The following is an 18624-nucleotide window of genomic DNA, read 5'->3' as shown; positions in this document are numbered from 1 at the left end:
ATTTTCACAAGGTATCCTGCAGGGGAGTCACAGAAACAACATAGTTGGTCAGGGGAGCCATGAACTGGAAAAGGCCAAATACCACTACATTAGCTGGATTTCCCAACATTTCATGGTCACCTTTTAATGGAAGATTTATTTCGGCAAGGAAACATGCTATGGAAAATAACATTAACGAAACCGATGCTGCCTCCTGACACAACTCCCATCATCCAAAATGCAGTGTGTCTGGGACCTTCTTTCCCTCGAGCAGTGTGGGGACCAGAAACCTTTTCAATTCCTGTGCCATCTCTGAAGCCTGATGGAGCCACACAGCCTCCGACAGCTCCCTATACAACATGTAGCTGGCTCGCTGCCCAGCCCTGATACAGATGACTGTGGCGTCATATGCTAACCTCTCCCTTGCCGATGCCGCCAGCCTCACCAACTGGGTCCACAAGATTCTGGCATCCCTGCTTGCAACTGCCACTGCCGAGCATCAGGCCCATCCCCAGCCAGCGCAGCTAGCTTTGCATCACTCTGCCAGCCACTCGGCTCCATGAGCTGTTAATGACATCACATGCCACTCCTGTCCCCGCAGTACAGCACCCAGCAGATGGCCTATATGACATCCTTGCCTGCCGCATTGCTGACATGGCAATGCTACAAGGAACTGTGGCCTTCATTGATCCCGATCGCCGCCTACCGTGCAGCTGCAGCCATCAGTGTAGTGATGGCTACCACCGCAGCCCTTGCTGACCTGCCGACACCTCTCATGACACAGCCGGCCTCTAGTGGTATCATGAGCTTTTCAGTCTGGGTACTGTGAACTGCAGGGAGCTCAGCTCTTGACACACACACACACACACACACACACACACACACACACACACACACACACACACACACGTCAACAGCCACTGGAATTATATGCACCTGGCTGTTGGTCGATCTCCCAGCACCTGTTCATCCGTGATGCTCGCTCTGCAACACCTTTCCTGATTGACACCAGCTCCAAGTAGTCCATCTTGCCACAGTGGCTCGTGCAGGACACTGGCACTGCTTCAACCATCCTCCTGATGGCAGCAAACAACTCTACCATTGCCACCTATGGCATACATCACTGCATCCTCGACCTCGGCCTACAATGCGACCTCGCCATGGACCTTCACTGTTCGTGATGTCACTAACCCCATTATCAGAGTAGACTTCATTAGACAGTACCACCTGCTTCCTGGTGTTGCAGGCAAGTGCCTCATTGACAGCAACACGGGGAGATCAATGAATTGCACAACTTGTTTTGCTGTTCTTTTCTACATGAAGCTGGTGGCGTATTCCGGCCCCTGACTGGTGCAGTTTCCTTCTCTTGCATATTCATCCAGCTTGCCTCAAGAGGTCTGCCATGCAACTGTCCACTACATGGGCACTGCCTCTGGACCACCTGTCTTCTGCCATCCATAGTGTCTACTACCACACACACTCAGGATCGCCAAGGTCGAGTTTGTTGAGCTGCTCACCGCCGGTGTGCTGCACCCTTCAAAGAGCCCGTGGGCGTCTGCCCTTCACCTTCTCAAGGAGAAGGATGGCTCCTGGTGTCCATGCGGTGATTACTAGAAGCTAAACAGACGCATCATCTGTGACCGATACTCAGTGCCATTCTTATGCAGCTACAACAAAGTGCTGGCTGGAGCTACAATTTTCAGCACAATTGACTGCACCAATGCTTTCACCTGGATTCCAGTTGCATCTGAGGACATCCAGGAGACTGCCATCATCATGGCATTTGGACTCTACTGGAGCACCCTTATGGCCTTCGGCTTCCATAATGCTGCCCAAATGTGGTGACATTTCTTGGATGGTGTGCTGTGAGGCTTGCTCTGCTGTTTCACCTACTTGGAGGACATACTCACCTCCAAAGTATTCTTGAATGCCTCCATAATGCCAGCATCATCTTCAGCACAGCAAAGTGCGTTCTTGGTGGTAGTGAAGTGGTGTTCTTGGGCCATCTCATCATCTCCACTGGCTCACGCCCCCTGCCCGACAAGATAAAGCCATCCTTGATTTCCCACACCCAGAGACATTCAAGTACCTACACCTCTTCCTCGGCATGTTAAACTTCTTGTGCTGCCACCTGAGGAATGCCACCACTATGCAGAAGCCGCTCACCACCACCCTCCTCGGTTCCCAGACAAAGGGGAACAAGCCAGTGCAGTGGACAGCTTGCCTGCCGCTAAGTGCTTCTTGGCTTATGCTACCCTGCCAGGGTGTATATGACCCAGGACAACCGGGAGATCCGGGAAAATCCTGGGAATTTTTCTATCCGGGAGAAAACCGGGAAAAACCCGGGAATTGTTTAGAATTCCGGGAATTTTTCATTGTTTTAGTTTTCAGTTAAATTTTTGTGATTTTGACTGGTAAGAACTAATACTCTAACAAAGGATATTATTGTATCCCGTTACTACAGAATGATACTGCAGCAACAAAACATGAATGGGAGGGAAAAAAAAAAAAAAAGGAAAACAAAACTTAAGTTGCAAAGGAAATGCACCAGATACAACAACAAAACAGTGCTCATACAAGTGCCTGCCAACAGCAAAGTGTGTCAAAGGCTTTAGGAACACTATGCAATGCTTTATAACAACAAATTGCCTCCAATGAGCGTGACGTGACAACTGTTCAAATTAGTCGTTTGAGCAGTTGCGGGCGGGCTCTTGCACATGTGCAGTTGAGTCACGTATGAGTAGTACCTTCTCCCGCTTCTGGTTATGGAAGTGTGGCTGGGCGCCACTACTTAACATTGCCCCGGTTCGGAAATATTGTAGATCCGGGGCTGATGCACAGAGCAGTCAGAGTTGTGGTGGGGAGGTGGGTCGTCTCCACGTGACCTGTGTTTACGTTTAGTGATTTTGTTGTTTCCTCTTCGTTTATTGCTCTCACGTTAAATGATAACAAAACAGATTTTTGTGGCCGGAAGCTACCAAATGAATTAAAATGCGTTCGCATAATTACGGCAGGCTAAAATATGTTAATAGTTTCAGATTTTATTTCCACCTTTGACAGTCAAGCATTAAACGCCTTACAGAACAATGAAGTTATATTTGCTGGTTTGCTAAAGAGATTTGGCTTGTATTAATCCTTTCTACTGAGACAGTGAATTTATTTGAAACGAAGTGTTTAATTTCACACTATTGGCTAGTTTCAACTGTTCGCTGCATTTCAAGTGCACGTATGGCATTATGCTATAATAAAGAACCAAACATGAGTATTGGTACTCCAAGAAAATTTACATACGGATGTGCATTTTATGCACTTTAGTATGGGTCGCGAAATCCCGACGCTCTTGAAATATCCTTTGATGTCTTGTTCCTTTTATGACATAATGTAAGATCTTTTAATGTTTTACACTTACCAACATATGGGCTTCCTGCGTCATCGTAGCCACGCAAGCGCGGTGACGTCAGTTATCTGGCGCTTTCTTGCAACTGCTGAAACGAACCTATTTCTAACATGTTGCGGGAAAATATTGCGAATGGTGGTTTGAAAAGTGTTACATTCAAAGCAGATTTCCTTTTACGCAAGATGAATTATGTGCGAGAATGTACGATGAATTTCTTAAATCACAAAGCGTTTGACTCTCATTTAAAAATCAACTCTTTGAGGATGACCATTTAGAAGTATTTCGAGCCCAGAAGATGAAACATTTGTGTCGTTATTAAAAATTTTACTGGCACATTTGCGTGATGTCTCTTAAAGTGCAACACACGCAAAAAAGATCAACATTATATGTGGAAGCTTAGCTTCTCTTCCAACTTATTAATCTTAGAGACCAATATATGTGAATGCTATGTATATTAATTTGAGCCATTAACTTTTCTTATTTGTGTATTCGCGCTACTGAAGAGTGATCTTGCTATTGGCTGACTACAGGACATGACCTATTGCTGTCATCAGCTGACGAGATCACAAGATTGAGCTATGACGCTTACAAAAGCACATAACAATCTCGATTTCAATGCTTCGGAAAGTGACATGCATTGTTTGGTGGAATTATTAGCTTCGTAATACGAAAATATGCAGATACATGTTGCTGCACATCAAAGGTCTTTCAAAATGTGTTTTCTAAAGTGCCAGGAAATTCTACGTCGGTATATAAAACCATAAACATCCAAAGGATTGATGACTTTTACAGTGCCGAGGAAGAGTATACTGTCACTTAACGCGGAAAAAGTGTATTTTCATCCGGTAGAAAGTGTATTTTTAACCGGGAAATCCGGGAATTTTTTTTCCTTGTCCACGTATACACCCTGCCTGCTCATCCACCACACCCCACTGCCCCACTTGCCATCATGGTCAACTCCAGCCAGACCACTATTGGCGCTGTACTGCAGCAGCATGCTGGCAACACCTGGCTACTGCTTGCTTTCTTCTCCAGCAAGTTCTCTGCCACTCAACAATGCTGGAGCACATATGACAGAGAGCTCTTCCCCATCTATGGGCCAATCAAATACACTTGGCTGTTGGTGGAGGCCTATCACTTCATGATCATCACTGACTACAAGCTCACAATGTTTGCCCTTGCAAAAAACAGTGCTCCTCACATCAATTCCAGCAGCTGTCATTTTGCCCATCCCTGCATGCACAGGATTGGACACAGGCCCAGGGTGATCCTGACCCACACCCTCCACCAGTACCAGCCTTCGCCATAGCCACCTCAGTCACCACTTAAGCTTCCCTCTCTTGGGGAAAGGGGGGGGGGGGGAGTGTGTGGCAGCATTTCACCAGAAGGCTGTCTGAGCAGTTCAGTGTACGCAGAGCTTGCAATGGCTGTCTATTAAGGCAGTGAGTTTCTCCCTTGGTGTGATAATTCCACACCAAGCTGTCGATTGTACTTTAACGGGATACCTGCACACTATTGTCTCTGGCTACCAATAGAGAACACTATCTTGGCCTGTAGTGAGACTTCCACCAACCTAGCCACAACTAGTCACCATCTTCCCACTGCAGTGTCAACATCAGTTCCTGCTCTGCGGTCATACCACAATGGATATGCCAAGTGCTGACATGTAATGTGAAGTTTTGAGACACCCATGCCACATTGTCTCTACCATTACCACACAGCTGAGCATGCGAATGGTGTTTTATGGTATGTCTTTTGCTGAAGACTATTAATTCCACACCTCACGTCAGAATATCGTTGTGCTGCTGAAACCTGGGGATGAGACTGCCACCTCACTTGGCGTCCGCCCTTTCTACCATCGCACACTTTTTTCCATTGCCAACCACGCTGGCAAGTGACTTTGTTCAGAAATTATTAATTTCGAGACTACCGTATTTACTCGAATCTAAGCCGCACCCGAATCTAAGCCGCACCTGAAAAATGAGACTCGAAATTCAAGGGGAGAGAAAAGTTTTAGGCCGCACCTGCAAATCGAAACAAAGATGGTCCATTGTAATATGAGACACAATTTGGGTCGAATGGACGACGATACAGCTACGGTAGTTTGGTTCGAGTCGTAAGCTTAGCAGTTAAGCTTTACCAGGTAGCCATTGCTATGCATCAGGCGCTCCGTCCGTATTTATACAGGTAGCCTTCCTTTTCCACGTGCTTCGTTTCGTCTGGTTTGAATCGATTGCTTATTTTGCTTTGATCTGATAAGTGCCATTTTCTTTGTTATAGGTGTTTACGTCACTCTAAGCTGAAAATGCACTACTGTACTGTGTCATGCACTGTTTGTCGCATTCTGATAGTGTGTGTTTACGGCCTGTCGCCGCTCGCAGCATTGCTTGCTTTTGTGCGCGTTACCGCCGCTTACTATAAAAAAAAAAAAAGAGAGAGAGAGAGAGAGAGAGAGAGAGAGAGAGAGAGAGAGAGAGAGAGAGAGAGAGAGAGAGAGGAATCGTCTCATTAGCGAAACAATGGCAAGAGACTGCTATTTGTTGTTACTTACACTGCTGCTTTCTTTGATAATGATCAATAAGAACCAAATAATAGACTGCGTATGATAGAACATGTTCTGAACGAGAGTTAGGCGAAAATTTTTCTCCATTTGAAAATCTTTGCAGCCGCTTCTGTAGTACATCAAATTGTGCACAGAAATTAGTCATCTTAGATTTAAAAATCTAGTCAATTGCCGTGCTTCATTTCTGACTATCACTATTAGGGATAAGAGTAATATGAATATAAATGTGACATGATACATATATTCTTCCGCGTTTGCTGTTGTCTCACTCTAGTTTCGTAGTTTATTAGGCAGACAGGATTTAAATGAGATAGCAGCAAACACGAAAGAATACATGGCAAAATGTTTATATTTGTATTATTCTTATGGTGAAGAGAAGACTGCATGTGATTCACATTTCATCAGGTTCCTATTAGCAACCATCTCTTCTCACAGATAGGAAAAAATTCAGAACGTAGAGTTGGCCATATTGACAAACATCCCAAACAGTGTTGCCAGTCGGATTTTCGTAGTACATTGAAATTCTGCTATATTCGAAGATGAACAATACGAAATATGTATTTACTTCGTTGGGTAATGTATGAAAATGCAGCGGTCGAAACTCGGGGCATAGAAAAAAAAAGCTTGTCTTCCACTTTTTTTTAACTGACACAGAGGTTTTGGCGCCAGTATTTAGCTTTGTGCCTACAAAGCACGCCTGTGTAGCGCTACATGTATTCGACGGCAGAAGTTAGTTGTTGTTGCACCTACCAACATTTTTCAGAACTTCCGCTTGCTTTGTACTCGATTGTAAGCCGCAGGCGGTTTTTTGGATTACAAAAACCAGAAAAAAAGTGCGGCTTAGATTCGAGTAAATATGGTATTTCATGTGCTGCATAGTTGGTAATTAGATGTGTTTCAGCATTGTCACAACTTCAAATTTCTTTTTTGAGATGACATGCTACCATTTGATCACCTCCCTATAATGTGGAAACATTTGCCGAGAGTCTAAATCTGGATGTGGGAAAACCAACTGCCTGAAGCACAACACCAGACTTTGACGGTGTCCACATATGCTACTGGCATGGAGAGTTGCTTTTCCACTAAATTTTGAAGGGATTTGTACCCCTTCACAGTATTACACATAGCTGAGACTTGCCATTCTAGGTACACATGAGACTCCTTCCCATGTCAGCATTAATAGAGTTCATTATTATCCCATGGTTGAAACAAGAACCTAGAGTTATGAGCATGTAGGCTACTTGATACATGAATCTGTGGCCGTAATAATCGTTAGCCTAATTTGAAGGGGCAACCCAGTGTTTTTCATTTCCTTCACCTCTCACCGAAATATTCAGTCTGTGATATTTTTTCAAACTCTTCCTGGTTTAATCACAAAAGACTCATTTTTCCACAATAATGAAGCAGTCTTCAATTTTATCTTGGAATAAAGGTATCGGTTTTATCTGGAAATGTCAGATTTCACTGTACTGTTGTGCAGAAAATCAAACCATAAGTGATCTTGTTTGGGGAGTTCATTAGTTTAGTGCTTCAGTTAAAATGCATATTTTGTGTTATGCAAGTACAAATACAAACTCACCAAATGAGGCACTTAAGCTTCACAAACATGTAAATCTGTGTGGTGCTCAATCAATTTGCTTCTATCAGCCAATCAGAGTAGTTTCACTGCTATATCACATTAAAGATCTTAAAAAATGGACATCTTTCTTTACAATAGGCTGTGCAGAAGTGACAGGAAATGTCGTGTCAACAGCACGTTGTTACTGGAATGGAAATGGTTGGAAGTATGCATTTTCCTTTGACATTGCATATAGTGCCATAGTGGTTTACATGGGAAATTAGCTGTCATTTTAAGATTATACACAATCGTCAGCATTGAGAAAAAAATCAAAATCCATTTTCAGCACAGGGGAGCATGGAAAAATGCTAAATTTTGCAACATTTCGTAAAAGCTGCCAGTTTCACATTGTGTCACTAAAAACACAAATTTCTCATTATTTTTCACTTTATCATTTTCACGTAACCTTGCTGTACCTACTTATTGGTTGAACATTCTGGTGAAAGGTGGTGAGACTGTAGCTGTCAGTTCCTACTCTGCTTATGGTAATATTGTTGGTCCCATTACCACTGTTAGTTCTGTGTCATTATACATTCTCTCAAAAATGAAAGCCCATCTGGTTTTGGTGGTGTTTGCAGTAGATCACTAAAGACTTTTTCTAATATAATAATACCAATCTTATCTGAAATATGTAATGCATCACTAACTCAAGGCATTTTTTCAGAGACTGAAATATGCCATTGTTAAATCCCTATTTAATAAAGGTGATGAGAGATACGTCAATAGCTGCAAGTCTGTTTCACAGCTGACATTTTCCAAAATTTTTGAGAAGCTGATGTATTCTACAATAGTATCTCATATTAGCAACTATAGTATCCTCAGAAAATCACTGTTTGTTTTTCAGAACGTTTGCTCTACTGAAATGCCATTTACACGTTTACTCACCAGATTTTATGAGCATTAAATAATAAAATAGTACCAGTTGGTATTTTCTGTGCCCTTTCTGAGGCATTTGTGTGAATCACAGCATTCTCATAGTAAAGTTGAAGTTTTATAGGACTGATAGTATAGCCAACCAATGGATAATGTCACATCTGACCAAAAGAATGCAGAAAGTTGTAGTTAGTAAGTCAGTCAATGTTCTGGGAGTATAATTCTGACTGGGGAGAAATTACGAATGGGATTCCCCAGGACTCAATCGTAGGTCCGTATTTCTCATATATATCTAAATAATTTTCCATCTGATATGCAACATGCAGAAGTAGTTATTTTTGGAGATGACACTAGTATTGTAATCAGTCCAAGCATGCGTAGCGTATTGCCCATGTTATTTAATCTGTACACTGAATAAGCAGAAAATGAAACAAAGAAGAAATTTGGAAAAGGTATTAAAGTTCAGGGAGAATAAATGGTGGTGTTCATATATGTACATCTGAATCAATAGAGGAGACAGTGTTGGAAGCAATGTAATTTTTCATTATGACACCGACAAAAGTTGTTTGTTACAAACTTTTCCTGTGAAACTCCAAACTGTTTCCTTTTACATTGTTTCATAAAGAAACCTATTTTCTCTTATGGATCTCAATGATGTTGCGATTAGATATTACCATCCAGGAATTGACGACTACAGCGTGATTAAAGCAATGTGAATATAGTTGTATCCGCTGGTGAGAATATGTCGAGAGAGACCCACCTGCAGACACACAGTGTGTTACTAAAATGGTGGCAACAGCAAAGTGGAAAGTGCATCAGTCCGGGTAGACTATGCCCTCCTCACGGCACCTAGTTCGACCACAGCAGGCCTGCTTCGAGCATTCATACTCGGACAAGCCATGTGCGAGTGCGATGAGCTCAAGGGAGGAGAAGCGTGACTGACACACCGTGTTTTGTACTAATGTTGTGTGGCAGAGCGTGTTTCCCACCGATGTTGTGTGGCAGGGAGTGTTTCCCACCGATGTTGTGTGGCAGGGCGTGTTTCCCACCGATGCTGTTGCGTGTCAGAGGGTGCCTCTTACCGATGTTGTTGCGTGGCAGAGGGTGCTTTGGAGAAATGTTACATTAGGAACTGCGGAAATTTCTCACAGAAGATATATATCTCACCAAACTAGTGCTGAGCCAGGTGGCCCTTAGGTGGCCATAGCTCACGCAGAACTCCATTGCAGTTGGTCACACCACTATCTGCTGGGACTCCAGTTTTGTGGCTGGCAAGTGGTCTTAGCTCGCGCTGAACTGGCACTGCAGTCATGTAAACCTGCCTTCGTGATAGCTCACAGCATCCATCATTGCCACAAGATGTCGTCCTATACACCAATTAAATATGGAACAGATAACATTTGTGCGTCTGAAAACTTTTCCTGTTATGCATTACTGAAATTGTTTAAGTTATATAAAATTAATGCTATTCCGTTACCTAATATTGGTGATGTGGTAACTAAGAGATGCTGAACCGATTTGGCAAGAATATAAAATTTAGAAATTCATGACACAACTTGACTAAAAGAGGGGGTAGGTAGGAGGGGAATAGGTTTAATGTGTCACATCCTGGTGCCTGGGGGGGGGGGGGGGTTCTGGAGGGGACCAGGCCTTGATTATAGTAAACAGATCCATGTAGAGTCACTTGCAGAAGCCTTGCATAAATGACATGATGCACGGGATGGACTAGCATAGGGAGCTGCATTGAACTAGTCTCCAGACTGAAGACAACAACACATTGTGATCATACAAGCTGAGTTATCTTGATGAACTTCACAATCAACCACTGCTTCTCTGTTTCTGTTCCAGACTCCACAAAAGCTTTGCAGAGATATTGTAGGACTAGTATACTGGGGGGAAGAGTTCTGTGAAAGATGATGAAAATGGAGTCTGAAGTGATTTCTGGATGGTAGCTTGTACGTATAATGTGTTAGGACATGAATCTTTTTCACAGTTGAAGTCTTTGAGCCAGACTGAAACATTTTGTTGCTCAGTTAGCATGGGTGTTAAAAGCAGTGACTTTTGAAGACAGAGGCACAGACTCAAGTTATAGAGCAGCTCAAGGAAAGTAATTCCACTTTAAAAATTTTAAATGCTTGTCAGTTTTTGTTAATCATCACCACAGGTGAATGTGGCCCCCACCCCCTTTTTAAATACGTTTATTTATGTACATATTTTCAGTAACCACTTTTACTGCTGAAATTATGAGAGGATAAGCTTATTAGTATTAAAGGAAAGATGGTAGCAGTGAAACTAGGTGTGTTAATACAAAAGTCAAGGAAAATAGCCATCTAAGAACTGATATATGCACTGCAGTTCCATCCCCCTCCACCCTACCCCTTGTCCTCATCTTCTAAGTTACACACATGAACACAGTTATTTTTCTCGGTTTCATTCATTTTCTTACTTTACTGCTACCCTTCCATTTTTCATAACATTTCTCAGCTTTCCATTGAAATACTGTTCAGTATTCCTGTCCATTTCAGTATTGTGCATATATATTGTTGATCATATTTGCGTCATATGTAAGGTACCACCTTCCTTTTTTCAGCATTTATGATCCAACATTCAAGCTACATGCTACATCAGATGAATTAAAGGAAACTGCTGGCGAACTTATCAAAAGTGTGAATGGAACATCTCTTGAGACTTCAAAGGTAAAAGAGGAATTTGTTACATCACAGAAGTCTGATAACTGCCAGTTTGAATGACTTACTGCAAACATTTTGTTTTGTGAGAAATGCATTTATTGTGAATTAAAATACTTTTTACTGCACAACAGTTCAGCCCATTTGCTGTATTTGACACATGAGGATTAATTAAAATTTATAGTTATAATAAATACTTAATTTTTATAGATATGTTAAACATGCTGCATGATGCTTTAAGCTACTAATAAAAAATTTAATGCCAGAAGAATGGCAACTTTCTCTATGCATGTTTCTTTACTGTTTAGTGATAGCTTTTAGTAAAGGAAAAGATTACATGAACAAATAACAGGTGATTGTTAGTGCAGAAGGTGATATGCTACATACCGAGATGAAAAAGCAATAAATTCTTATAGCAAATTATTAAATTATTTAATGTTTTAACTGCTTAAAATATGAGCATGTGAATCTAATATCAGTGGTAGAACAATTAATAACCCCCCCCCCCCTCCATGGGTCCGGGGGTAAGAATAGGCCTGTGTTATTCCTGCCTGTCATAAGGGGTGACTAAAAAGAGTCTAGCACCTTTCAGCCTTCATGTGATGGTTCCCTGTAGGGTTTGATCTCCATACTTCAAAATTTTCCAAAGAGTGATCCAATTGGGGAAGGGCACCTTATGTGTTCCTTTGTGTCCATAGTGCGTTGAGACCTGTGGCCCCCATTTCTTGTTGTCGCATTGCAGTCTCGCTCATTCTCCATCTCTTGGGTGAGGATACATTCCTGGGTGTGGTTTCCACCATGCAGTGTCGCTTTCTGCACCGACGACGACCATAGACTTATTTGCGCCTGATATCCAGCATGGTAGCCAGTCCATTGTGGTGGGTCCGCCATGTACCCTGTTGGTTGTGGCCCCCTGACAACAAAGGGATCACTCTGCTGATGGCTGCACCGTTGACTCCCCATGTATGCCAAGGAGTAGATACCTATGTCCTTGGGGCATCGGGACTCCCGGCAATGGCCATCCTGCTATGTGGCCCTTGCTGTGGCTGGGTGGCCCCTGTGGGGAGGGCCCCTGGTCGGAGTGGGTGGCATCAGGGCGGATGACACGCCATGAAGCATGGCACATCTCTTGCTGGTGGCCAACCACCAGCCATCTCTAAGTGATCGAGGTCTACCATTAATGCTAAGAAATATGACCCTCAATCATTCCCCTCCCTGGTCACACCATGGGAGGAATGCCGGACTAAGGTTGGCAGCGAATCTTATTCTACCTGGTTCCTGGTATCTACGAGAGCTGATGGGGAATCCTTTGTGTCCATGGAGCCTAAGTTCTTTGTAGAGCGTTTAGAGAACAATTTCAGGGAGGTGGAGGGCTTGTCCAAAAAGAGATCTGGGTCAGTCTTGATCAAAACAGCATCCTCTGCCCAGTCACAGGAGTTACTCACTTGTGACAAGCTGGGCAACGTTTCTGTAACCATTACGCTCCATAAGAGCTTGAATATGGTCCAGGGTCTCATATTTCACAGAGAACTTTTTTTGTAGTCCGATGAAGAGCTGCACGCCATTTAGAGTGGCGAGGTGTACATTTCGTTCTGCATGTCCACTGGGGTCCGAAGGATAATCAGGTTGCCACTGGTGCCTTCATCTTGGCCTTCGAGGGTGACACATTACCTGAGAAGGTGAAGGTGATGATCTACCTCATTGATGTCAAGCCATATATCCCTCCCCTGATGCGGTGCTTTAAGTGCTGGAAGTTTGGCCATGTGTCTTCCCACTGTACTTCCAATGTCACAGGTCGAGATTGTGGTTGTCCATCCAATCCGAATACTCCATGTGCGTTGCCTCCTATCTGTGTCAACTGTGGCGAACACCATTCCCCTCGCTTGTCGGACTGTAGGATCCTTCAGAAGGAGAGGAAAATAATGGAATACAAGACCCTGGATCGACTGACCTACACTGAGGCTAAAAGGAAATTTGAAGGGCTGCATTCCATGCGCATGACAAAATCTTATGCCGCCGCTATCACTACTGTTACAGCCCCATCCGTTGCACCAATTCCAGTCCGCTCTGAGAACTGTAAGACTACACCTGGCCCCTTGATGGTGCTGGGGCACTTCCCTCCCTGTTGCTCCCGCACCACCTACCTCGGGGGCAGCATTCCCTCCCCCCCCCCCCCCCCCTCTCCCTCTCCCAACCATCAAGGAAATCAGTCCCCCACTTCTAAGCCAGAGAAGCGTAAGTCTTCTTCGGCTTCTCTCACTAGGAAGGGGTCCCTTGTTTCACTCCCTTCCCAGGTTCCTACCAGTGGCAAAATGGACACCCACCAGTGGCTGAAGCAAAGCAGCCACAGGTAGCTGGTCGTAGGGCTTTGCGATCCTCCTATGTCCTGGAGATTGAATCGAAGAAGCCCTCCCAGCTAGAGCAACCCAAGAAACAGTGCGAGAAATCAAAACCGAATACCCCCAAGAAGAAGGAAATTATGGTGACAGCCACACCACCTCTACCTGCGAGCTCTGCGTCTGAGGATGAGGTGGAGATTCTGGCATCCATTGAGGACCTAGATCTCGCCAGACCCTCAGAGACAATAGATATAGGCTGATCAGGCAATAAGTCGGTGGCAGCAGATGACCCTGAGGCATAAACCGCCTCATTGAATGTTCAATGCTTTCCCAGCCTCACGATCCTATTATCCTCCTGTGGAATTGTGGCAGTTTTTTCCACCACTTTGCTGAGCTCCGACAGTTTATCAGCCTTCACCCTTTATTCTGTATCGCTCTCGAGGAATCTTGGTTTCCGGCTATGTGAACCCGCGTCCTCCGTGGCTATTGGGGTTATTGTAAGAATCGGGCAGTTTATGTGAGGATGTCTGGTGGGGTCTGCGTCAACGTCCTTAACTCTCTTTGCAGCGAGTGTGTACCTCTTGAAACACCTTTAGAGGCTGTCGCTGTTAGGGTGTGGACGCCTCAGGCTGTTACTGTCTGCAGTATCTATGTTCCACTGGATGGTGATGTCTCACAGCATGTATTAGCTGTGCTGATAGCCAAACTGCCACCTCCCTTTCTGTTACTGGGTGACTTTAATGCCCGTAACCCTTTAAGGGATGGATTGGTGGCAACAGGCCAAGGCACTGTCATTGAGCAAGTGTTGGCACAGCCCAACCTTTCCCTATTAAATAATTGTACATCCACACATTTCAGTGTGCCGCATGGCACGTACTCTGCCATTGACCTCCCCAGATTAGCTTTTAATAAGGCTGACTGGGACACGTTCGCCTCCGTTGCCACTATTGAGCGTCTTTCTCATGACACCATTGATGTGGTGGTTCACACAATCACCACAGGCATTGTTTCTGCAGCGGAATCTGCATTTCCCTGTTCTTCCGGGTCCCCTCGGTGGAGGACTGTGCCTTGGTGGTCACCGGAGATCACTGAGGTGATTAGAGATCGCAGGTGGGCCCACCTACATCATAAGCAGCACCCATCACTGGACGACCTCATTGAATTTAAGCGGCTCCTTGCCCGAGCCCAACACCTTATTTGCTGACAGAAGCAGTAGTGCTGGAAAAGGTATGTCTCCACCATTGGCATCCATACACCTCTATCGCAGGTTTGGGCCGAGGTTAGGCGACTCTATGGCTATTGGACCACTGTCAGTGTACCTGGGCTTTCCCTGAATGGAGCAGTCTGTACTGACTCCGACAAGATTGCAGAACTCTTAGCAGAGCATTATGGTCAGAGTTCCGCTTCTACGACTTACCTGTTGGCCTTCCACTCCCAGAAAGAGCTGTTGGATCGTGGGAGCCTTTCATTCCATACGCACCACCCCGAATCATACAGTGCCCCATTCAGTGAGTGGGAATTCCAAAGTGCCCTAGCTGCTTGCCCTGGTACGGCTCCCGGGCCGGATCACATCCACTATCAGATGCTCAAACACCTCTTGGTGAACTGCCAGCAATGCCTCGTAGACCTTTTCAACCGTATCTGGGTTGAAGGTGAGTTCCAATCACAATGGCGGGAAAGCATCGTCATCCCCGTGTTCAAACCCGGCAAGAACCCACTGGAAGTGGACAGCTACTGCCCCACTAGCCTCACCAATGTTCCATACAAGTTGCTCAAACGCATGGTGAGCCAGAGGTTGAGTTGGCTTCTTGAGCCTTGAGGCCTTCTGGCTCCGTCCCAGGGTGGGTTCCATAAGGGCCGTTCTGCCACCGATAATCTTGTCTGCCTGGAGTCTGCCATCCATACGGCATTTGCCCACTGACAGCATCTGGTTGCCGTATTTTTTGACATGCAGAAGGCGTACAATACAACATGGCGACATCACATCCTCACCACACTTCATGGATGGGGCCTCAGGGGACTGCTCCCGATTTTTATTCAAAATTTTCTGTTGCTTCTTTCCTTCCACGTTGCAAGGTCGTCCCTTCCAAAGTTCCTCCCATGTTCAGGAGAATGGGGTCCTGCAAGGCTCTGTCTTGAGTGTCTGCCTCTTTTTAGTTGCTATCAATGGGCTAGCTGCAGCTGTGGGAATGTCCGTATCGGCTTCTTTGTATGTTGATGACTTTTGCCTGTACTATAGCTCCACTGGCATTGCAGTTACTGCACAGCAGCTGCAGGGCACTATCTGCAAGGCACAGTCTTGGATCGTATCACGCGGCTTCCAGTTTTTGGCTGCCAAGACTTGCGTCATGCATTTCTGCCACTGTCACACTGTTCACTGTGCAAGTGAATGCGTCGTCGCGGGGTTAGCGGCAGCGTACACACCACTATTGATACGGATTACCCTGGCGGTGCTGCCCTTGCCACCAGAGTGAGGAACCGTATAAGGGCGCCATGTACCAACACTCTGATTGGCCGGACTTGCGGATTTAAGCGAGCTCCCTGAGCCTGTTTAACCAGTTCAATCTTTGCAGATGACTGTGTTACTACCTGGCTGCTGGATTCACGACGACCGAACTGTACTGTGGCCTCCCTGGCTGGAAACTTGTGACGCGTTGGTATCGACTGGTTGGCAGTGGTTTAGACTTGTATTCTCTACTAGTGACTCTGATTTCTCCTTGGCGCTACAGCCAGCGAAGTGTTGTGTAGTCGAACTTAAGTTTTGTTTTGAGTGACATGAAGGTCAAATAAATTTGGTTATCACAGGATATTTGTTGTGTTATAGTGTGGACATAACACTCCCACCTCTTTTACGGTCCCATATACGTCTACCCCCATGGTGTGTGCCCTGCTCCTGCCTTCAGCTGGATTTGGCACAAGGCCCGAAAGACTCAGTCCCTCTTGAGGCCCTCTGCTGACGCTTTCTTTCCATCCTTGCCTTGTTTCCCTGCTGTGTCGTAGCCTATACTGACTGTTTGATGGTTGCTGGTTGAGTTGGGTATGCTTTTACAATCTGAACAACGCTCATTGTTGGATGGCTGCAGCGTTTTCACTGTAGAGCTCGTCGCCGTCTCTTGCGCCCTAGAGTAAATCCACTCCTGCTCAGGTGAGTCCTTTGTTATCTGTAGTGACTCCCTGAGCAGTTTACAAGCTATCGGCCAATGTTTTCCTTGATACCGTCTGGTGATGGCTGTCGTAGAGTTCCTCCATACTCTTGCCTGTTGTGGCCACTCTGTGGTCTTTATGTGGATCCCGGGTCATGTTGGCATCCCGGATAATGAACTGGTTGAGAGTCTGGCCAAACAGGCTATCAGTGAACCGGCACTGGAGATTGTTTTTTTGGAATGTGATCTCCAGTTGGTATTGTGGCAGAAAGTCCTTGGTACCTGGGGTGATGTATGGCGCACCCTGCCTTCACCCAACAAACTTCAGGTTATCAAGGAAACTACAGGTGTGTGGCGCTCCTCCATGTGAGCCTCTCGCAAGGACTCAGTTGTTCTCTGCCGGCTATGCATTGTCCATACCTGGCTGATGCACGTTCATTTACTGCACCGCGAGGGCCTGCCTCTATGTCGCTGTGGATCAGCGTTGACAGTGGTCCACATCGTGTTGGACTTTCTGCTTTTAACTACGCTCAGGCAGACATTTGCACTGCCTGATCTGCTCCCTGCACTTTTAACAGATGACACTGCCATGGCAGGCTTAGTTTAGAGTTTTATTCGTGCAGGGGGATTTTATTGCTTGATCTGAGGGTTTGTGTCATTTTTTTTGTGTTGAGTCTGGCCTTTGGCCTACGGTTTTTGTGTGGTTCTTAGTGTGTCTCTTGGTGGTTGGCTTGTCCTTAATGGTCGGCCAACCACGGTAACACTCTGTGTGTTTTTTTAAAATTCCTCTTTTCCGGTCTTTGTCTATGTCTTTCTTGTCCTGTGTCATCCCTTGTCATCTCCATCCCCCCCCCCCCCCTCTCTCTCTCTCTCTCTCTCTCTCTCTCTCTCTCTCTCTCTCTCTCTTTTGGGGGGGGGAGCTGTGTTTCACAGTCACAGAATAAGGGACCGATGGCCTTTGTATTCTGGTCCCCTCTACCCCCACAAACCAAGCAACCAACCAACCCCCCCCCCCCCCCCCCCCGTCCCATTGTGTAGTAAGTGTACTTTTTATTTTTATGATTAATTACCATGTGTGGCATGTTTTAAACTGTGGAAATGTGCAATTTTAGTACATTTCTTTTGTAGAGTAGAAACTGAGGCTACCACTGTTGCTATGTACATTTCAAGGTGGGTTTGTGGTGAGAGAGAGAGACGGTATTTACTTTATGGTGTTGTCAGTTTGTCCCCTCCCTCCCCTGCCCCACATACTCAAGCTGTTTTCTCATTGCAGCTGGCAACAGGGTGGGGGCCGGGAGAGGAGGGAGGGAAATCTCTCTACATGTGTGGCATTAGATAAGCCACACATGCCAACTAGATCATGCTAAATGTCAAACAACTCGGGGAACTCAATCTTCAATGGCTGGGTATGGGTTTGATGAACCCAGGGTCCCAATTGAGGAACTTGTGATGGTCACCAGCCTTCTGTAACTGTAAGCTCTATGCCTGCTTCAATGACCACATGTGACATGGTGGTGGAACATTGTGTATTGCAGGGAACAGGGATGTAAACATAACTTCCTGGATCTTCAGGATGATACAGATCCTATAAAAAAATTGTCAGTCTAAAGGTGGGCTATGTATGGACAGGGGGGGGGGGGGGTGGCTGTTTGGAATGAGCCTTGTCTTTGGTTTCTTGATTACCCTCAGTATCGAGTCGTCGAATGTCTCCCTCGACTATAATCTGATTTATGATGAGTTCCTCAATAATGTACACAACACAGTAAACTCGCTGGACAAAAAATTAGTTACCCCTATGTAAATCATTACAAGCATCATTTAATACCATGTAATTCCACTCCTGTCCTTGATAACCATCTGGTTTTGGTTAGGAAGTGAGTCCACAATGTTTTTTAGGTACATCTCATCCAGGCTAAGCCACTTGTTGAGAATTTGATTGTTCAGTTCCACCAACTTGCAGGGATGCTGATGTTGGTGCTTTACACACTGTTCTAACATGTCCCACAGATTGTCTATGGGGTTCAA

At 45.2% G+C, this 18624-nt stretch overlaps 1 protein-coding gene across 2 annotated transcripts in view; it reads left to right on the top strand.

Moving 5' to 3' along the window:
- LOC126469688 (peroxisomal targeting signal 1 receptor) overlaps positions 1–18624 on the top strand; it is a 242384-nt gene that overhangs the window by 73982 nt on the left and 149778 nt on the right. For both annotated transcript variants that reach the window (XM_050096845.1, XM_050096846.1), the window contains exon 5: positions 11021–11126. In XM_050096845.1, coding sequence (XP_049952802.1) covers positions 11021–11126 — 106 coding nt within the window. The remainder of the gene's footprint in view (positions 1–11020; positions 11127–18624) is intronic.

Source organism: Schistocerca serialis, chromosome 3, assembly GCF_023864345.2.
Source record: "Schistocerca serialis cubense isolate TAMUIC-IGC-003099 chromosome 3, iqSchSeri2.2, whole genome shotgun sequence".
In the NCBI taxonomy this organism is placed as follows: Eukaryota; Metazoa; Arthropoda; class Insecta; order Orthoptera; family Acrididae; genus Schistocerca; species Schistocerca serialis.
This window is presented reverse-complemented; position numbering and strand designations above follow the sequence as displayed.